At 50.5% G+C, this 23021-nt stretch overlaps 1 protein-coding gene across 1 annotated transcript in view; it reads left to right on the forward strand.

Annotated features, from left to right (window-relative positions):
• LOC122394580 (fat-like cadherin-related tumor suppressor homolog) overlaps positions 1-23021 on the forward strand; it is a gene marked incomplete at its 3' end in the record, with an annotated part of 128888 nt that overhangs the window by 63986 nt on the left and 41881 nt on the right. The window contains exons 10-12 of the mRNA XM_043391568.1: positions 7783-8024; positions 9145-9389; positions 14049-14245. Coding sequence (XP_043247503.1) covers positions 7783-8024; positions 9145-9389; positions 14049-14245 — 684 coding nt within the window. The remainder of the gene's footprint in view (positions 1-7782; positions 8025-9144; positions 9390-14048; positions 14246-23021) is intronic.

Genomic DNA, 23021 nt, shown 5'->3' on the forward strand with positions numbered 1-23021 from the left:
TGATACATGATAACAAATAATAACACATAATTAAGTCGCCATCGTCCGTAACATCCGTAATAAAACATTCGACATTAATTGTGATCCGTGGTCGTAACAAACGAGTTCGTGATCCGTGGTCGTGACAATCGAGTTCGCACAATCGGGGTCATGACACATTAATCGAGTAACAATCGAGTTCGTAATAATCACGAACTCGAACGTTACGACCACGGATCACAATTAATGTCGAATGTTTTATTACGGATGTTACGGACGATGGCGACTTAATTATGTGTTATTATTTGTTATCATGTATCAAACTGTTTTGTGCATCTATGCTTGAGACGTACCGTTACAACTTTTCCTCGTGGCGGTTTACTTTTTGGTAGACATGTTTGAAACGTATTGTCTTGTGTTCTAATGCATTTAAAAAGCAGGCTGATGAAGGAGGCAGCAGCCCCCGAAAGCTACCGATCATATACATATTACTGGTGTCGAATAATTCGTTTCTGAATACTCCTCGGATTTAGACAATTTTATTTTGAGAATGCACCAAAATCGTTTTTAAAATATTTTATTTTATTCTTGATCGATTTTCGTGGCCAAAAGTGTGTGGGGGAGGGGGGGGGGGCGTCGAACCGGCATATTTTCAAGAATGTGTGTGTGTGTGGGGGGGGGGCGGGTCCGGACCCCTCCGACCCCCCCCCCCCCGTCGGCGACGCCCCTGCATCGACCAGCGGTCCCCCATTCATTCGGAATCGTACCCCAATCCGAGGATCCATGCTTCCGGCGGCTAAGTGCAACGCCACAAACCCGTCCGTTCGCAAACGGCCTAGGCCATTCGCGAATGGCCGGCCATTCGCAAACGGACTAGTCCGTTTGCAAACGGACCGCCATTCGCAAACGGCCTAGTCCATTCGCGAATGGACTAGTCCGTTCGCAAACGGACTAGCCTTCGCACTTGGCCCGTAACAGATATATCCTTGGTGACAAGCATCATCCCAGTCACTGTGATAATGCCGTGACCCCTCAATGAGACATCGCGTTTTGCTCGACACGTCTTACTTACTTTGCCTAAATATCTTTGTGGCCAACTCTCCTCTCCTCTCCACTGTCACCTTTTCCACTGGCCCTGTCCCCTGCCACTGACGGCGGCCCCGCCCCTTCCCGACCCGGCGGTGTATTCTCCCGAAGCAGCCTCTCCGACCGGTGGGGAGTCCTTCATAGACAACCGACGATCTAACTCTATCAGACTGTCCGTCCTCTGAGTGATGAGGAACCTGACCCACAGCCGCGGTAGACTGGCCTCACACCTTGAGAGGAGAGGCGGGCCCTGTTCAGACGTACCCGTGCGTGCTGCTGACGCTCGGTAGCTCATGTGGGCGGCGCCGTCCGGCCGGTCAGTGGGTGTCGGATATTCTCGGCCAGCACGTGAGGCGAATTTCCAGTCCTGCAGAGTGGCTGTGTGTGATGATTGAGCTGTAGCGCCGGGCTGGGCAGTGAGTGGTGCCGCGTTATCTGCACCGGCACACACCGCGTGGGTGTGAGCTGTCGGGCCCAGCCGTCCGGGAGCCGGGCTGGTGCCGCTTCCCGGTCCGTCGCCCGTCACTGAACAGGCAGCGGCGCCGGAGGGCACGGTCTCTGTGGAGTAACCCGGTCCGGGTCGACAGCGCTCGAAAGGTCACTGTCTGCCGGGGCCGGGCTGTAGCCACCGACTCTGCCGGCGGCCCAGGTGTCACCGGCGGATCAGCCCAGAGCTGGCGGACTCGGCCGGAAGGTCAGCGCCGCCGCCGCCGGCCCGCGGAAGGTCAGGTGTCGCCTCGCGCCAGGTAATGGTGCGATGAGCGCAGCCAGCCGCGCCCAGACGCCAACGGTAGAGCCCGCCCCACCGGCGCTAATGCCTGGTGAGCGATGGGGCGGTCTGGGCTGGGCCGGGATTTCGAGGCTAAGATGTAAGGAATGTGTCATTCCGCGGTGATGTGATCTGATCTTCCTGGAATTTCGACCAACCTTTGCGCCCGTTGTGTCGGTCAGGGCGCAGTTTGGTTAAAATTGAATAGGTGCTTCAAGTGAGGCCGCCGTAAATCTCCAGCAATACCATGATTTTCTCATAACCTGCGGCCAGCTTAACATTTCATTCAATCTCTATAATTTGCCACGTTATTTCTGTAGCGAGTGGACGCTCGGTGGGCGGTGTTATTTCTCCGTAAATCAATTTAGCATCAGCCACCGTCCGAGAGCCGGACGCTCGTATTTTAGCCTCTGCCCTGGGGCTCTCTGGGTATAAATCCAAACCACCGCCCTTTGACCGGGCGATCCGAACCCGCAGCGGCTCCACGGCCAACTAATTCGATGTAATCATTCGCCCGGCGTGCGCTGCCGCGTGGGGGTGTAGGTAGGCGCTGTGGCCGGCTCCGGGTAGCGACAAATTGCCAGGGGGATGGGCGGGGAGGTGGGAGTGTGATTGGTTGGGGAAGGTTTTTTGGGACGTTTTATGTGGTTAGTTAGGGAGTAAAACTGAACGATGCGCTTCGTGAGATGTTTTTACAGCGGGGGAAATATCTGAAGGACTTTATCCGCGCGTTTATGATGAGGTTTTCCGTGGAAAACTTTAATTACTTTCAGCATCGTCAGCAGCATTATCGTTATCTTCGTCGGACTCATAATGAAGCCGAAAGGCATGAAAATGACGGTGTTACAGTGTAGTGTTTGCATGTTGAGTTCATGGTGCTGCCAAATAAAGGTATTTCCCTATGTGGCAGCAATGGCACATTGGTGGCGCACACGTGACAATTGTGGTATGGTTTTGGCGCCAAGAGTTGACCTCTGGTGACCGGTGACCTGAGGTCAACAGACTGGTCTGGAGTGTGGCTGAAGAAGCATTGATACTGTTGCTATTTATCTTGTTATTAATATACCATGTAATTGTCAAGACTTGATTGTGTCAAGACACTACATAAATTGGCGACGAGGATGTCAAACTAACTCTGATAATTGAGCCAAGGAAGAAGGAGGACTACAAGTAGACTGTAGAGTACAAGTGAGGCAAGTGGCTGCAGCGGTTATCGAAGAAGGGAGGTGCGGTAAGATGGACGGGATCCAACCACCACCTGCCTTCCTGCCGGCGGCTGGTAAGCCAAAGGTACCCTGGTCTGGGTGGTATGCTGATTTCGAGGTGTATGCTCTTGCTATTGGGTGGTGTGAGTGGTCAGAAGAACGCCAGCAGGCCTTGCTGCTTCATTGTGTGGGTGCAGAAGCTCGTAGGCTGTACAGGACTAAGCTGCCAACAGGAGGACTTGTGAAGCAGCCCAAAGTTGAAGGTGAGAATGAATCACAGCACAGGTCACTGGCCATGCAGTCATGTAGCATTTTTGAGGAACTATTTGCAGCCAAAAATGACTATATTACTGAGCGTGTGCAATTCAGAAGGTGCGTGCAGGACAGGAACACGACAGTCCAGACGTACCTAGCTAACCTTAGGGAGAAGAGTCAGCGATGTGGATTTGGGGAATTAGAAGATGAGATGATACGGGACCAGTTTCTTGAGGGATGTTCATCAGGTCGCCTGAGGGAGCGTCTTTGTTCAGAGCAGTGCCTAACCTTGACCCGTCTCGAGGAGATTGCAGCAGCAGCAGAAATCACTGCAGAGCGACATACCACAGTCTGCGGCGCCGTAGGGCCAGTCCAAGATGCATTTGAGGATGCCAATCAAGAGGTGGCAGCAACATCCGGTAAGTTTGGCAAACCGAGATCCCCAGACAATGGCCGTCGGTCGAAGACTTGCTTTGCATGTGGCTTCAGTGGTCACAGGTCGGGCGATAGCCGATGCCCAGCCAGGGAGAGGGAATGCCACATTTGTCATGAAGTGGGTCACTTCGCCAGAGTATGCAGGACCAGATCACAGAGACCGGACACCACGAGAGCCCCACCCGGAGTTTCGACTGTAGAAGTCTCATCAGTTCATGACTTGCTGAGCTTGTCAGGTCCAATGCTTGATGTGGATGTTGATGGCACTCTGCTGGAGATGATGGTAGACACTGGTTCGCCTGTTAGCCTCCTGCCTTTGCATCTGCACCAGGCGAGACTCCCTCAACTGCCACTGCATGCATGTGATGTTGCATTACGAGGATATGGGGGACACAGCCTTGACGTTGTTGGTGTAATCCATGCCACAGTGACCAGTAACGGTAAGTCAGCTGACGCTGACTTGTATGTGATGAGAGGCGGTACTGTACCTTTGTTGGGGCGTGACTTACAGCTCAGTCTGCAGATCACAGTCAAGAACGGCAATGCTGTGTGTGCCGTGTCACCTGGGAGTCAACCGGAGCCAAGCCAGCCCGGCCTCCCTCCCCTTCGTGGGTTTGTTCACAGGGTAAAGGTGAGGGACGGTGTTTCCCCTGTCCAGCAGAAGATGCGGCCTCTGCCGTACTCAGTCAGGGAGGAAGTGAAGGCACACCTGGCAGACCTGGAGGCAAAGGGTGTCATCGAGAAGGTGGACTCGTCACCTTGGATATCTCCGATGGTGGTCACCAGGCGCCGCACCGGCGGAATCCGGGTATGTCTCGACCTGAAAAAGGTAAACCAAGCGGTCATGCCCAGCAAGCATCCGCTACCTGACATGATGGATATGCTCGATAAGCTTAAGGGGGCTGCAGTGTTCTCGAGCTTGGATATGAAGTCTGCCTTCAATCAGCTTCCACTGCATGAAGAGTCCAGAAATTTGACGGCCTTTATGACACCTGATGGGCTGAGAAGGTACACCCGATGCTGTTTTGGTTTGTCCTCTATCCCGGCAGCTTTCCAGAAGGTGATGGACAACATCTTGGCTGGACTGTCGGGGGTCCAAGTCTACGTCAATGACATCATCATCTTTGGTGAGAACCAGGACCAGCATGATGCTCGTTTTCAGCAAGTGTTGGCCAGGCTAAAGGAGTACCAGGTAACCCTGAACGAGGAGAAGTGCACCTTCAGCACCACATCTCTAGAGTTCCTGGGCTTCACTGTCACGAAGAACGGCTTCAAGGTGAGCGAGAACCGCGTCAAGGGTATGCGGGACATGAAGTCGCCCAGCACGGCTAAACAGCTACAGTCGGCCTTGGGACTGTTCGGCTTCTACGCCAGGTTTGTGAGCGACTTTTCCACACTGGTGGATCCACTTCGGGCCACCCTGAAAGCAGAGCGTTTCCAGTGGACGCAGGAGCTGGAGACTTGTTTCAGGGAAGTTATCTCCAAGATCATCAACAGCTCAGCGCTCACGATGTACGACCCAGATCGACCGACTGTCGTGACATCAGACGCTTCGGATGTAGGCCTCGGAGCAGTGCTGAGTCAGATCTACCCCGAAGGTGAGAGAGTTGTTTCTTTCGCATCAGCCACTCTATCAGACACCCAGAGGAAGTATAGCGTTACTGAGCGGGAGGCCCTTGCGGCCAAGTGGTCAGTTGAGCACTGGCATAAGTATCTTTTCGGAACCCACTTCACCTTGCGGACGGACCACCAAGCCCTACAGTCGCTCTTATCATCAAAGGGGATTGGTAGGGCAGGAATGAGGCTGTCTCGATGGGCAATAAGACTCATGGCGTATTCGTTCAGTGTGGAGCATGTTGGTGGTTCCAGAAATGTTGCAGATGGCCTCTCCAGACTGCCAGCCTCGACACACACCCCAGAGGATGACGACCAGCTGATGGTGGCGGCGATCACTGACAGGATCGCGCGTAAATCTGCGGTAACCAGAGACAGCATACGAGCGGCGGGCGCTGAGGACGAGGAATTGACCAGACTGTGCAGGCAGATCGTGTCTGGCTGGCCAGCTCGCTCGAAGGACTGCCCAACAGACCTGCAGCCGTACTACAGGTTCAGAAATGAGCTTACGGTTGTCGAAGGCCTCATACTCCGTGGCGAGAGAATCGTCGTCCCGTCCGTACTCCGGCAACACCTTCTGGAACAGGCCCACGAAAGCCATCCAGGCATCGTCAGGACTAAACAACGTCTACGGGAAATCTTCTGGTGGCCAGGTATGGACGCGGCAGTGGAGAACATAGTGAAGTCATGTACAGTATGTGACGCTGTTGATAAGAGTGCGAAGCCGCGCAACATCCTGCTTCAACCGGTTCCCTTCCCGGAGAAACCCTGGTCTAAGTTGGGAATCGATTTCATCGGACCGCTAGAAGGAGGGGGAATAGGTAGAAGATTCGCCATTGTCATGACAGACTATCACTCAAAGTGGCCGGAGGTGGCATTCTGTCCGCACCCCTCATCCCGCGCAGTAATCAACTTCATGGAGACAGTGGCTGCGAGAGAAGGGTATCCAGAGGAGCTGGTATCTGATAATGGCACTGCGTTTACATCTCATGAGTTTACAGAGTATCTGAGTGAAGTTGGAGTCAAACATATTCGGGTCACCCCATACCACCCAAGAGGGGCAGGAGCAGTGGAACGATTTAACCGTGTGCTTAAAGGTGTCCTACAGACAGCTACTCTTGAAGGACAGGACTGGATGGTAGCTGTGAGGCAGTTTCTGCTTCAATACCGGGTGACATCGCATGCCACAACCGGCCGGAGTCCCGCAGAGTTGCTCCGTGGTCGACAGCTACGCACGCCTCTGCGAGCAGCAGCAGATGGTCAGCACTGGTTTGTGACCAATGAACAGGTGAGAGCCAAAGTTGAAAGACAACAGGCTAAGCAAAAGTTATACTGGGACACAAAGTTCAGCGCTAAGGAGAACTGTTTCAAAGTTGGAGACTATGTACGCTACAAACTGATGCCTAAGCCCAGGAAGGGATGCCCCAAGTTCTCAAAGTCATTGGAGATTGTGGAGGCTAGAGGTTGTCATTCCTTCTTGCTGAGTGATGGTACCCTGGTTCATGGAGAACGTCTAGTTCGCTCAAGTGCCTTGTCTGAAAGTGCAACCCCTCTGGCAGGAGCGGACATGGTGGAAGGTGTCGAAGCAGTCTGCAAGGATGGTTCATCTACTGCGGACCAGCCATCGAGGATGATGGCAGGAGCCTCACAAGAGAGGATGATGCGACCTCCAGCAGCAGAAGTAATCCCGTCGGGCGGCAGGATCGAGGAAGTCCCTTCAACAGGGGACGTGTCAAACAGGGGTGCAGCATCGGAGGTGTCGGGTGATCAGCAGAGTGATGACCCTGCGCCTGAGCGTAGATCGGGTAGAGAAAGGAAACGGCCCAAGAGGCTCATTGAGGAGTGTGGTTGATGCGTGATACTGTGATTGATGCATAAGGTGATGGGCACATTGTAATGGTGTTTTCTGTTGGCATTCATTACTAGTTTCTTGCTTGTAATGGCGTTTTCTGTTGGCATTCATTACTAGTTTCTTGCTTTATTTCTAAGGGAAGGGGAATGTAGTGTTTGCATGTTGAGTTCATGGTGCTGCCAAATAAAGGTATTTCCCTATGTGGCAGCAATGGCACATTGGTGGCGCACACGTGACAATTGTGGTATGGTTTTGGCGCCAAGAGTTGACCTCTGGTGACCGGTGACCTGAGGTCAACAGACTGGTCTGGAGTGTGGCTGAAGAAGCATTGATACTGTTGCTATTTATCTTGTTATTAATATACCATGTAATTGTCAAGACTTGATTGTGTCAAGACACTACATACAGGAAACCTTAACTCCACTGTAAAACTACAGAACAATGAACCATTCTGAGCTAACAGCTAGCAAGACTATGTAGCATTGTACTTCGCACATTCTTATCCATTGTGTTTCTGTGAATTACAATCTCATCTGTACTGCCCAGTGCGCCCGCCCACTGACTCCCCCCCCCCCCTCTTCCCTCAGCTCCACATCTCTGTGATGGACCTGAACGACCGCGAGCCGACCCTGAGCCAGCGGCTGTACTCGGTGAACGTCTCGGAGGCGGCCGAGCCAGGCCTGCGGCTGGTCAGCGTGGCCGCACACGATCCGGACGGCGAGGCCACGCTCTACTACGGCCTGGAGGCGGCGCAGAGCGAGCGCTCTCTGCAGCTCTTCGCCATCGACTCGCTGAGCGGACGAGTCACCGTGGCCGAGCGACTCGACAGGTCAGTTGGGGGGGGGGGGGGGACGGGTCACCGTGGCGGAGCGACTCGACAGGTCAGTGGGGGGGGGGGGGGAGGGTCACCGTGGCAGAGCGACTCGACAGGTTAGCAGGGGGCCCGGGGGGGGGACGAGTCACCGTGGCAGAGCGACTCGACAGGTCAGTGGGGGGGGGGGGGGGGGAACGTCTGTGTATGTCGGGGTGACCTACCATTTCCCTTACCATAGTGTGGGCTGTGATCCGGGCTGTAACAATACCAACCAACATGCATATAGTTTCAGAACTCAAGGGCTTCAATCCAATCACCACACTTATTTTCAGAACTCAAGGTCTTCAATCTACACTGGGCCGACCGTCACACCATACCGCTATCACTGTCCTGACCACTTCTTACCACCTCACTTACAGTCACTGACAGCATTGTTACAGGGCTGTGGTTTGTGGGCATATTGAAGCTTGTTAAGCTCATGCCGTGTTGTTGGTTTTACTTCTCGTTGATTGGACTCACACTGGTGGCTGTTGAAATCAGACTATAAAACTGAGATAAAAACAGCGAACATACATCAGGAGCGCACTTCTTGTTAGCTCATCATCACGAGCTGTAATCCCGGCTCCCTCTCTAGGATTTTTCCTCGTCACAGCAATGATCGGGGTAAGACGTGGCTGATCAGGCTATCTTCGGCTCCCTGGTACCTGTCCCTACCTTCAGTGGCAATGAACTGAGGGTTATTAACCCTTAAATCAAGGGACTTAGGCCTGTGATGGACCAGGGCCGGTTGCCTCCAGTTTTTCGTTTGCATCTTTTTCCTAGAAACATGTCGAGAAAGTTGTTTGTCGACCTCAAAGGAACAGGAAAGTAGGCAGTAAGAATACTGTGAGCTTTTGTGATGCAGTTGAAGTTGACAGAAAGTTGAAGAATGTTTACCGTCTGCTTTATTGCGAATGTTTCGAAAAGTTGCCGCTGTAATCTGTATCATCAACGTTTGCACGAATATGTCATCCTCCATTGCCTCCGTTGTCTTTTATGTCGAATTATTTTTTACCATATCGGACAAAAATGCATGAAAGCATACAGCCTTACTCCTCTGCGGCACCTCTGACCTCCTCCCCTCTCTCCATTACAGAGAGACGGAGCACGAGCACGTGCTGACGGTGTCGGTGCGCGACCAGGGCACACCGGCGCGGCGCGACTATGCCCGGCTGGTGATCCACGTGACCGACGAGAACGACCACGGTCCGACGTTCCTCAGTGACCTGGTGGTGGGCCAGGTGCCCGAGACTGCTGCCGAGGGCACCCAGGTGGTCACCGTGCTGGCCACGGACCGCGACCACGGCGAGAACGCGCGCGTCACATACTCCATACAGTCCGGTGAGTGAGGGGAGAGGAAGGGTGAGAGGATAGGAAGGGAAGACCAGGGGGTGGGGAGAGAGGGGTCTCCAATACCAGCAGCTGAGAACTCTGGTTGAGCGATCTCGCTGTTGAAGCTTATCATTGAGTAGCTTGGGCGGGGACTGCGACCCGTCTACGAATAGCTCACTCGCCAAGCTGTGATATTATACCGCTGCAACATACACCTCATAAGCCGGGCTTCAGCTGGTAAATGACGACCTTTGGGTCGCGTGTGAGCGTTGCCGTCTCAAACGCCCCGTTATTGTATCCCGAATCCTGATAGGGACTGCCACCTTTGCGCCGAGTTCAGAGGTCGTTTGGGCCCACAATAGCCTTACACTAACGCCGGGTTTCCGTTCAGAGGCGACTCAGTGGCACCGGCTATGTTCGCTAGATGTTGGGTTATTTTCGGCGGGCCGCTGCGACTTGTTGATGGATGGACTCAAGTGGGAAGGTTTGCTCTCTGGGGACTTAGGCTGGGCGGCGGCTGCGTAGTCGCGTTTGGAATTGGAAAGGTGTAATATTTTAGGCGGGAATGGAGGTTTACATAAGGCCGGAATAAAGTCTTGTGTTAGGTACTACCTATTGATAGAGACACATTATCATTTACTGGTGGATTTTGTGCAAATGCGTGTCGCGTTCAATTGAACCCTGGGATACAAAATTTTCTTGACTTCTGACAATGTTAATCCTTAGTATTGAGACAAATTGGCCCTATCAGATGCCACACTCTAATCGCATTTCACATTGAGCCAATTGAGATGCCATTGAAGTTTCCAGCCAATCTAGTCGATTATCGCTGTCACGGCTCAATAGGGTCGATGGGTGTCGGCTTATATTACCGTCACCGCCAGCTAACTGCTGATGTCATGTGGGGGAGGTGGGGGGGGGGGGGGGGGGGGTTCACGTCCGGACGGGCTGTACGGCGTCATTCTGTCCTCTGTCCTTTCAGTGTCCCGCTCCGGCCGGATGGCGTCTCTGCCCCGCTCCTCTCTCTCTCTCTCCTCTCCGCTCTCTCCCGCCCTCCTCCCCGCTCTCTCCCGCCCCCGCCGGGGCCTGTCGCGATAGTTTGTCGCCGACCAGCTAATTCGTCCCGACATTAACCGCGCCTGCCACGATATTGGCCGCCGCAAAGTTGGCGATGAGCCGAGTCGACAAATTACCTCCGGCGTCGCGACCGGTCGCCGCCGCCGAGCGAGCCAATCGTGTAATGGCGCCGGCGTATGACGGCCCGGTGACACTCACAGGCGGCCAATTTCACGTCTCGGTGGCGGCCAGCGGCCCCGGCCAGGCCGTGTCACCGCCGTATCCGCGGCAACTTGCTCCGGTCGGGCGGCGGCCGGGTCTCTCCGGCTGGAAAACTGGCGGCTCTGATGGGCCTGACGCCTCCGGCGGGACCGATGGGTTATCGGCGCCGTAGTCAGGAGCGCCCGCGTCCGGGTCAGTGGTGACGCCGACGGGTCAGCCGGTGCCGGCCTGACATGTCGCTAATTGAGAAACTCAGCCGCCGATATTTAGTGGCGTCGTGCTAGGGCGATATCGCGATATTGGAAAAGGCCGGCATGCGTTGAGAGCGATAACTAAAAAAGTTGCATGGTTTCATCGGGGAAAGTTCAAGTCCGTTGGCCGTTAGATAGGGGAGAGTGGGGCACATTCGTGCAAAAAATGGATAAACCCATATATCTGTTCTTTGGTTAGTGCAATGGCAAAATTGTTGATTGTAGTATGGAAAGGAACTATTGCAGATAGTTTTCCTCTTTAAAAGTTATCCTATGAAATTATTGCTTGCATTAGAAAAAATGACTTTTATTAACTCTGAACATTTGCACGAAACTGCCCCACCTATGGGGCACATTCGTTCAAGAGATGGGGCACTTCCGTTCACCCGGCAAAATTCGAGAAATTACCGGGCATTACCAGAAACTTACCAAAGGAAATTGGCAGGGGGTCATTTCACTTGATTCCTTTCGACAAGAATGCATTGCACAACAAATGTAGAAAGAATGGGCTGGCCAACAAGAATGTGCCAACTGCCGGCCTCCGTGACCTCGCCAAGTTCGCGTGAATTGCTCGTCACGACGTCGCAAGCAGTCGAGACTGAGTCAGGCGAGCGTCATTAGAGAAACCTACTACAGATAAAGTCATAAATCGCAAAAACTAAAAAAATATGCACGAATGTGCCCCCAGGCAGTGCGTACACGAACCTGCCCCACAACGTTATTAGTAATATATTTCAAAATTTCTTTTTGAAAAAATGACACTTTTTCAACAAACAAGTTTGCAGCAGTTCCGTGAATAGAGTGGGCTTCTTCACCCCCAATTTTGAAAAGCTGAACCACATTTCCGAGTCAGGATCACGAAAATGGATGATATGAGAAAAGTTTGGAAAGCTCACGAATATTACAAATTTGCGTTTTTATCAAGCATGACAGCAGGTACAGTGTTGTCTTCTACGGTGAACGAAGGGCGGCAATGATAGACATATTTCCATAATTTACCTTGAGCTCGTGCAGTCACTCACTCGTGTTCCCATAAACTGCTGAAAACGAATGTGCCCCATGCACGAATGTGCCCCACTCTCCCCTATATCTGCCCGCCCAGGTAATTTAAATGCACCGCTTGATAAGCGGTGATTCCGCAACGAATCTTGATTTGTGGCCGTGAAATATTTCACGCACCGCGCAGATTATGACCTATAAATCATAAACCTAACGACCTTGTGCCAGAAAGGCCCACCTTGTCTTTAGCCTCCCGGGAAAGAGACTGTATCTCACTCTACCTCGTATTATCTTCCAGCGCTGGATATCAACTCCCCCGTGCGTGCAGCGGTGCCATCTTTCACTTAGCGCGTGTAGCCCGCCGGGACAGGAGCGCCTTTATCGTCGACCGACGACTGGCGACTGACGATGTCTTTTTATCGGCGGCGATTTGCAGCCGCGCCGTTTTTGCCGCAATGTTTCATCGGCGGATTTATTGTCGCCCCGCCGCCTCTATTGGCTCGCGGCGGCTCCGGGATGTCCTCTTGTTCGACACAGCGCTGGCTGTCGCGCTAATTGGTCGGCGGCCAACTACCCTTCGGCGGTCATTAATTAATTAATTAATTAATCTTGCTGCGGGTGGACGCCGTCATGGCCGGGTGTTGGTGTGACAGCTGCTGTGACGGATGGGTGCGGGGGATGGTCCCTCTCTCCTCTGTGGGCTGACTGGACCACTGGTGAAGTGTTGGGCTGGTCGGGAGGGCGGGGTCGGTGGTGGGTAACGCCAATCGCTGCCTCGCGTGCCGGCTGAGGACGTCGCGACCTTCGGACGGACAGAACAGACTGGTGGAGGGGCACGCAGACAGGCAGACTGACACGGCGGAGACAGACGAACAGACAAACATGGAGATATAACCAACACACTCAGACCCAAACAGAGCACAGTCAGGGACGGAAGCAGATACGGAAATAATGCGCGCATACGAGTACATATACCAACAGAGAGACATACGAACCGACAGACAGACACAGAGACAGACAGGCGCTTACCGAGATGCAGCTCGGCACGCATGTAGCAACAAGCAGACAGTCACACAAACACTGGCAGACGCCAGACACGGAGGCAATATAGATAAGATGCAGACGTGCAGACAGGTGGTTCAGACCAACAGACAATGGATGGATGACCGGCCGTAGGAGACAGACCGAGAGCGGCCGGGGAAGATGGACCGGGGGATCTGCCCCAATAGTATTGATGGTCGGTTAATCTTCCTGCTGGCGGCTGCATTGTATCCGGGGCCGATATGGCCTCATCCGTCCTCGATCTATCGGGATAATACGGGCGCTATTGTCATTCCATGGGTTCTTATAAAACAAGGTTCATATCAATGTTAATGAGACTGGCAAAAAGTGGCTGTGGTCATTTTTTTTGTGGTTATATAGATAGGAGAAGCTATGTCAGTAATGTAATGCGTCGCGTCAAAAGATGCTGCAGCCTGCATTCGCTGAGGTCTGTAATATGGTGAGTGCTTTTCGTGACCTTTTGAGACCGGAAACACGAGATTTGATGGAAGGCTCAGAGCCCAGGCTTCTAGAAACGAGGCTGTTTCGAGAAAACACTGATCTTAAAATCATGACCATTGAAATGTCCATCCACTTGCAACATCACTTGAGCTATACGAGTGCTGGGGATTTTACTTATCCGGGCGTGAGATGTCGCATTGCACAAATGATGTGACAATCCTTATCGTCGCTTTTCGGAATTGTAACGATAGCGTTGTTGGCATGCTTAAACCTCGTGAGCTCTTAATAACACTGTAAAGTCCAACCGGAAGGCTTTACAGATAAGGACCAGCAAGCACACTCAGGACATACGGACGAGTAACCTATTTAGTCAGCAGGAACTAAGCATGTTTCGTCATACCTCCCCAACTTCCTCATGAATATTTAATATCTTAGTGCGGATATCCTTTACACGTCCTTCATCGTTGACAAAATAATGTGATGCTTTTAGATGAGCTGACTCCCATGTAAGACACCTGGGTCTTTTGAACTTTGGCCCACTCCTCACTCTGAAAGCTCCCGCTTTGATTAAAGACTCTTCCTCACTAGACTCGACCTCCTCACAGCCCCTTAACCGCTGTCTCTCTCCCTTCCCCAGGTAACGTGGACAACGCGTTCCGCGTGGACCCCGTGCAGGGCACAGTGGAGGTGGCCACGGCTCTGGACCGGCGCCGGACCAGCGAGTACATACTGACTGTGCGGGCCAGCGACGCCGGCCGACCACCGCGACATGCCGAGGTGCACGTCAACATCATCGTCACGCTGCCGGACAACGCGCCGCCGCGCTTCGAGAAGGTGGGCAGAGCGAGCTGGTGGAGGCGGCTGAGGGAGTAAGGATGGATGAATGGAGGTAGATAACGGTGTGTGGATGTTTGTGGTCGTACCTGTGTTTCTGGGTCGGTATTGGTAAGCGTGGCAATGAGTGATCGTTCAAGGTCGGTGTTAATGGTTTGTGTGCGTGGGAGCCCGCCTGTGTGCGTATGTGCGTCCAGTTACAGCTAAATCGCCGGTGTGATTGGAGCGCCCCGAACTCTGATCACATATCTTCCATTAGATTCTGTGCTTCTATGAGCGGTGAAGTAATAGCTAGTGGTGATCAATCTGAACCCGCGTTGCGTTGGCTACCAAACCACCTGTGGCGCGGAACGGTCAGTTACGGCTGGACTGGCTATACCCGACCGACTGCAAACTTCGGTCGAAACTCCCCCATCCCCACCCCACCCCCTTCCCTGCCGCCGCCACCATTGAGTCCATTGTAATGGGATTGCTGCTCGGCCGGGCCTATTCTGTTTCCAAATGAGCGGTCACATTAAGCTCGTTTAACTAATGCTGATAGTTGGATTCGGACGGATTTCGGTCGCCAAGAGCGCCAGACGCCGGCCGGACTCAGCAGGTCACGGCCGGACAGGCGGGGCTGATTGCTAATCGATCTCTTCGCGGATATGCGGATTTTGTTGTCGGCGAATCTTCAGCGATTGAATTTACGATATTGACCTGTTCTGCCCTAGTTGCGTTGTGGGTTTCCCCAAGCGATGGTCTATTGTGGCTCGTGCCTGGCTTTGGAGCTTGTTAAAGGGACCCTCCCACCTTAACATTAGATTTGAGTTGAGATAGCCAAAATGGGGTCCCTGGCTCACAATTACCGGTTTCGGCACTCACAACATCGAGAAATGCCTTAAATCGGAAATATTGAATTTCAAAATTGCAGCATTTTGATTCAGAGGGGCTAATGCTTAGGAATACCCCTCTGAATGTGTGACGTCAGCGCAGATATCTAACGATTTTTAAATGTTTGACTAAAACGTTTCGTAGCACGCAGTGGTATATGCTATTTGCGCGCAACATTTGCCGCAAACGCCGCACTTCTAAGATAAAGTTGCTAGAAACAGCGGAGATCCCTAAAAAGTAAACAAAAGTAAAAGTCTAAAATCTTGAAAACCGGTGAATATTTTTCGGTGAAATTTGGTAGATATTCGTTTTCGCTCTTTCTGAACCGAGCGACATCACTTTCATGCCAATTCATAAACTTTTTTGAAGGTGGGAGGGTCCCTTTAATGTCGTGCTAAATTGTCTCGTAATTCCTTACACCGTGTAGCGTTATGTAACGCCATGTTCTGTGGTGTTATGCGGCGCTGCACTGTTCCTGGTCGGTTTCCGGCGCACCATTGCACAGTGGGCCGATATACCATTCTAGCGCGACAGGGCCTGGATCTTCGAACGGAACCGTTGGTTTTTCGCGAGTAATTCGCGTAAAAAGCGGCCGATCGCAACGAAACTTTCAGTACCCTCGCGATAACTACTTTTACAGCTAACCTGAAAATTTCATGACCCTGACCTATGATCTTTGACCTGTGACCTTCTTTCGAGACCATGTTTGGCCGGAATCGCGATTCAGGGTATGTCGGCTCGCATTAGCCGCGGGTTTGCAGTCTTTTCTTGGTTTAAAGCGTTCAAACATGGGATATTATGTTGCTCCCATGCATTAGGGTGGGTGTCAAGGTCACCGGAAGGTCAGGTCAGGTCATTGACCTTTGATGACCTTGGTTCACTTTTTCGAGTTTTACATGTTTCTAGGCTAGTTTTTGGAGCTGAATTCGAATCTAGCAACCATTTGAACATTTACTATGTAGCTTTGGTGCCTTCGTAACATGTTACAAACAAGGCTATAGAACTCCAGGTAAGGACACCAGCCGTTTGACCTTGAATGCCGCCGGCCGGCCGATGACGTCATTGGAGGCAAGCCGGCTCGGCGGACACACAAGGCGAATGCATAACGGAGGGGCGTTGGAACGTTGCGGGAGCCGGGGAGATATTTTAATGTGGTTGTATACCACCATTGTTATGTTTATTGATCTACAGACTGCATTCTTTTAAACCTCGATGCACTCTAGGCCTGGATGGTTCGTACATTCGTGGAACGATCACCCCGTCCGAAGTCCGTGGTCGAAGCTGTCATAGTATTAAAGACACTAAGACGGGTGCAATAACGGCGATCCGATCCCGTCTCTGGCGAATCTAGAGGGGTCGTAAGGACCCAGGCCGAATCTGACCGTCTATTTTTAGGGAAACGGGGTGGGTGAATTGACAACCGATGGCTTAAGAGATAATGAGAAGAGATCCCGTCGTCGATTGTTGTTTGACAGACAACACATGTTGTACTGGACGTATGACCATCAGAGGTAATGCCTGAACGTAGGCAAGCATAATTGTTCTGTCATACTGTTTAGGAATATAAAATGGTAATGGAGATTATTGAGGATATGATCTCTACATTACAGGAATTCGCTAATTACTACGGCCCATAGGGGCACCGCCGGAGCTGTTGTTTTGCCATCGGTCCCAGGCAACTCCAGGGAGCTGCAGTACCCGGCGGCCAAAGCGGCCCACCTCGTCGACTCGCAGGTCCTGTGAGATTCCGTGATGCTTTAGTGCTTCACCCACAGAAGCACGGGCATAGCAGTAGGATGTGGGGCTAGGTGTCTGTCCACCTCTTCATTGAAAGAACAACGTATACAGCGCCTGGTCCCGCCGAAGCTCGGTATCGACCGTGACTTATTCACAACTGGCGGATCCAGGAAGCGGTCTTGGACACTGCGGGGGCTTACCCCAAAAAGGTTTCTCGGAATTGATTAAAAAAAACTCTGATTTCGATTCCTTGCGCACTGCTGTGCAGTGTGATTAACCAACATTTCCTCAGAAAAGTTGTGAAGTTTTCTTTGATTCTCGAAAAGCGATTTCGGGCGCTGCCAATGTGGGGGAAGACATTTGCCCCAAATGCCAATTCCCCTGGATCCGCCAGTGGGTTGCCCCACTCCGAGCTTGACTAAAGCCATTTTCAAACCCCACCAGAAACCGATGGTAAGGTGAATTTAAATCCAATAACTCATCTCTGTCTGCCCGCCTAAATATGTATATGTTGCAGGCACTTTAGAAAATCAGTCATTTTGTAAAATGCCTAGGCATTTTGCAAAATGCCTGATTTTCCAGGCTTTTTGCAAAAAGCCTAGGCATTTTACGAAATGACTGACTCTCCAGTCATTTTGCAAAATGCCTAGACATTTTACAAAATACCTAGCCATTTTACAAAATGACTGAGCAGCGTGTTGTAGATACGAGTACCTAATTATATACGTTTTGGTAGCGTGTAGGTGGACCGAGGAGTCCAGCATTATGACCAGAGGAGTCCAGCAGTGGGAAGTCCATACCTACCTCTATTTTGAGAAGTGCAGGCCCGCGACATTTCCAACCCCCACGTCAGCGACGCTGCTGGATTTAAAATGATCGATCTGGAGCGTCAACAAACGACTGGCCCTATGCCGGCCTGTATCTGTAAAACTATTAGAGGTCGCGAGGATTCGATCCCACACACTTAGGCGTTAATGTCTTCTGAAACCAACGCTCTCGTCCTACGCCAAGCGACCTGATGATTCTCCCGATGTGGAGCTTGATATTTTTAACTGGAAACATGCAAGTAGGTACTCAAAGCTGTCAAACAAAGACACAATCAAACAAAGACTACACTAATTCGTTTACATGTAATTGTACATCAACCGGGCCTGCCTATTGACTAGGGCCGGTCTCCGGCTGGTTTTGTTAGGTCTAGTTTCAGGCAGAACATGAACGGCGTTGATGTACTGGGGAGTTTTTTACAGCGTTAACTAAACAATGCTTTATGCTACAGCCGAGTCTGCAACTCAACCTGGTCGTTACTCAGCATTGTCGTCATCACAGAGCTTCAAATCGATCAGCTACAGGCTGAACACGTACTATTGGTCTCAAGATAAGGGTCCAGGCGACCTGTAGGTTTGATGCGGTGAATACCCCCACCTTCGCCACACTCACTCGGTGCTACGGAGCTCCGATCTCGCGACCGGTCACCTGTACTTGTAGACTGTGCCGCATGACATAGCAGTCGAGCGGGCCAGCGGAGCTTAGGCGGAAACTAGCGCCGCGTTTGACAGAGAAGGAAGCTCACCATTCCGGCGGGAGGGCCGCTCGCCATTTTAACTCCATGCAGCTTCTCGCTGACAATGAAAGACACTACAGGACGACAATATATCGTTCCGCAAAAGTGATGTCCACTACCTATGACAACACTTTCCTGTTCCTAATCGTGTCCACACCTGAGGGATGACGATTCAGGCTGCACTCCTGCATTGCGCGGTCCTTGGCCGCAGAGCATGAGGACGAGGTGACGAACGAACCTCGGGTCACGGATCACCGAGCTACGGCCAGTTTCACAGAGATTGTCCACCTGAACGGCTGCGTCGCTACGTGAATTGAAATTTCTATCAAGGGAGCTGAACCAGACAGTCGGCATGCTCCAGGCCGAAATGACACAGCGTGTCATTGCTGATTGGTTGGGACATCTGCCTGTTTTTGTTTTGTTTTTTGCAAGTCTTAATTATAGAAGAACTGTCTGCACAGTCCGGTGTTAGTGGGGTAAGCATACGGCTGCTGGCAGTGTTGCTGATCGTTCCAGTTTGCCGGTGTGCGCCTACCATTTCAAACGTTACATAAATCGCATTGAAAAAGGCGACCGGGAAGAGGGGCCAGTAGTTGGCGTCAAATTGGCCAAGCGGCTCGCGCTGAAGCGCTATCACATCTCCAAACAGGACCGTGAGACGCAATTGGAAGAGCTCTCCAAGGCTCATTACCTACCTTCGGCCCAATACTAAGCCAACGCATGGTCAATGACATGTTGACATGCATTTTCAATCAGGACGGTGCGCCAACTCATCGCTCTGTCAAGGCCTAGCGGTGGTGCGAATTGAACGTGCCAGACTTCTGAAGGAAAGAGATGCTAGCCGGCTGCCCTCCGGACCTCATCCTGATCGACGAACTTTGGGCTGTCGTCCAGCAGGACCTGGACAAACAGAAGCCGGCGGCCAACCTCGGCGCCTTGTCGTTACAGCTCAAACGGGCATGATAAAAAATCCAGCCGTATTTACTGCACAACCTAGTTGCCAACATGCAAATTTGCGTTCGTATGTAAGTCCCTGTTCGTGGGGAATAAACTGAACGCTAAAGAGAATCGCTGTCCCCTATGTAATAACTTAGAGATAACATTTTTTTTTAGGATAAAACTTATGCCGGACCATGTAGCTCACGCAGCATTCATTGCAGTTTCACCTTAGACTGCAAGACGTGGCAATTGGTTTAGGACATAGCAATTAATGTTGTCATGATCGGCATACCGCCGAGAACGTCACTATTTATATCATTATCTTAACGGTTGCATATTTCAACCTTCATAACTTTTAATTTCCTGTTCAATATAATTTCATTTATGGCGCTGAACAAGTGTTGAACAGTTCATTTCAATAACTGCATTGTTAAACCTCCGGTAGGGCTAACCATTAAACAATATGTTAAGTGCTACTCTCGCCCCGTTCGCTATGTGTTCGCTTTATAATTCTATCAAACGTGATATCATTCCAAGAAAGCACTAATAGTGTAGAGTGTAGAAGCCATTCCCACTGATGGGACTCGAAGCGATGCAGCTAAGTATGATAAGGCTGATTGGCGAACTTCAGCTTGTAGACAAGACAAGGAAACGTTCTCAAAAATCAAATCCACACGTAACAAACATATTTCAAGAGTGCACGTATCTCGTTGTCGTTGTATCCGTTATTCCTCGTCGGACCTATCGGCTTTCTGAATACCGAGAGACGTCAAGAGTGTGTGTGTAGGGGGGGGGGGACCCCGCCGTTTCGCCCATTATTAAGCTAAAAGCCTGGCAAACAAAAACAACACCCAGCGATTCACAATCAAGTTAAAAGTGTCAGATCAGCATGTGACCTCTGAGGTCAGGTCACGTGCACAAGTGCAGGTTGTTCATTAGCGAATGACATAAAGTAAGCCCCCGCTGGAGCCCCAAATGATCGCCGGCCATCGTGCAGAGTGCAGACGAAGCCTTCGACGACTCACGGCAGCGTTCAGTTCATCAAGGGTCTTGGACTCTTGAGTTTGCTCCGCAATTTGAGTTGCTTGAGGTTAAACGGTGAAATCCAAGCAGGAAAATCCAGACTGCAGAGTGACCACAGACCAGGGGTGCTGGGATCTTGTTCAGTTGCTCGAAGGTGAAGAGAGTCTAGCAATTCTTCAGTAATCTGTCCAGTATTCACGTTCGCAATGGCTTAAGAAACCTGGGAAGGCATTTTTAAATATATGGACTTGTGATGTCAATTACAGAAAGTCGTGATACCGATAGCAAGCCAAATACCAACAGGAACCGTGGGAAAATACCGAAACCGAAGCGACTTGGGAATATCAGGGAAATGCCAACTTTTTACCAAAGTCACAGTCTCTTTTACAGTAGCGAGGATTCACAATACCAACAAAATACCAAATGTGTTAGCCTCGAAACGCCAAATACCAAGTTGGTATCGGTTTGGTATCGGTATGCCAAAAAGTTGGTATTTGATTGACATCTCTAAAATGGACAATCCTCCACAAGAAGAAACTGAACTGGAAACATTATCGTCCGATCCTAATGACCGTCATCTCTCCTGACAGCACGGTGTCGAGGCTGGAAGCGTGCACCTTTTGGCTCACGGCTCAGTGAATCGGAAGAATGGTTCGAAAGGGTGATATTGAGTGACGAAAAGTGGCTCGCGCTACAGCAAGCACCCGCAAGAATAATATGCAGGCTCCTTCGCCGAAGAATCCACAAAAGTTGATTCCATACAAGGATGTGCACGGAGCGAAGGTCTTGGCCGAGGTCTGCCGCACGGAGAAGCAAGTTTTCTTCGAGCGACACAACTGATTTCTGTTTGTGCTCTGTAAAATGTCTAAGATTTATCATTCCAACGGTGAGCTGTTTATGCAATATGTTTTACGCCTCTAGCGGGGCTGACTTTATGTCATCTTTTATTGATGACCCTGTAATTTAGAGGATAGCGCGTGGATGTTTAAATGCGGTTATCCCGCACCGTAGACAGTGTTTACAATTGCTTCACGTGCAAAGAGAGAAAAATATCAGATGTAGTGTAACTGATTTTTAAAACGTCTATAAGACGATTATAGACGATTAACAAACTGTTAAACGTCTAGTAGACATTTCGTCTAGTCTGAAATGTGTCGTATTTTTATATAAAATGTATTCTTTATCATTAAGCGCCCGAAAGATATCGGCGGTACAGTATAAAATTATTTAACCGCTCGTAGGTAGATAAATATTTTAAACGTCTTGCCTAACCGCTCGACGTTTAAAATATTTGTTCTACCTACTCGCGGTTTAATATATAACCACCTTGTATTTCAGTTGGAACGGTAGTATTTCAGTTGGAACGGTAATTAATATATATTAAACCGCGAGTAGGTAGAACAAATTTTTAAACGTCGACTCGATAGGCGAGACGTTTAAAATATTTGTCTACCTACGAGTGGTTTAATAATTTTATCCCGTACCACCCGCATCTTTCGGTCACTTAAGTTAAAAAATACATTTCATGTAAAAATAGGGCATATTTCAGACTAGACAAACGTCTAGACGTTTAACAAATCAGGTAAACATCTGACAATTTTCTCTCTTTGCACGTGAAGCAATTGTAAACACTGTCTATACGGTGCGGAATAATCAGGGGTGGACAATAATGTGCCGAGTTGGGGTAGCACGAGTCTTCCCAATTCCACGCCGGCTGCGCCGGCTTGGCTTTGGAGCCGCACCAGACGGCGGAGGTCAAGGTCACCGCCAGGGCGGCGGCGGATTTGCTGCGCCCGTGCAACCCCAACTCGGCATATTTCTCCACCCCTGGGAATATGTAATGACAAAAAAACTCCAATATCTATGTAACGTCGTTTATGACGTTGCACATGGTTCACAACGCAAAAGTTGAGCATCGATCTTGCAAGCAGGGTTGTATACGACTCAATCAATAGCAATCAATTCAATCACGACAAATTTGGGAAACCAATCAAATCAATCAAGTCAGAGCAGTTTTCGGGAATTGATTCAATCGACTCAAACGCGACAATGAAAGGAATCAATCAACTCAATCAAACGACTCAAACCAAGACATACATTAGGTTTTTTTGCCCCACCAACTTGGAAAAGTGTCCATAGCAGTCTGGTGTACCTACCTACCTACCTACCTACTTACCTACCTACCTACAGAAGAAACATAAAAATATTGTCATTTAAAATCATAAATTGCCATGCCATTCAAAGTTTTTATGTAATAAGGGAGGATGCCTAGTGATGGACAGGTGGATCATGATATTGAGGTTCAATGGGTAGAATTGGAGCAGAAGTTTCATTTAATGGGTGCAAAATGACCCAGTAGTTGACTCGCCCCTAAACACAAATCGCCACCTTTCACCTAAAAGTAGTCAATTTAATTTTGGCCATATTCCAACTCCATTCACACTAAATATCAGATATTGCAGTTGAAAGTTGGCTGCTCGGATTTTGGCAGTATTCATGATTTGGCCATTTACCCTACACCATGTCTATTTTAATGGATAATATGCATCAATAACATATTAACCATAGGGAAATAGAAATAAATATCTTACCTGCATCATGCATGTGACTGTTTCGGTTAGACAGAGACTGACGGGCAGCCTG

This window comes from Amphibalanus amphitrite, unplaced genomic scaffold (genome assembly GCF_019059575.1).
Source record: "Amphibalanus amphitrite isolate SeventyFive unplaced genomic scaffold, NRLGWU_Aamphi_draft 000600F_arrow, whole genome shotgun sequence".
In the NCBI taxonomy this organism is placed as follows: Eukaryota; Metazoa; Arthropoda; class Thecostraca; order Balanomorpha; family Balanidae; genus Amphibalanus; species Amphibalanus amphitrite.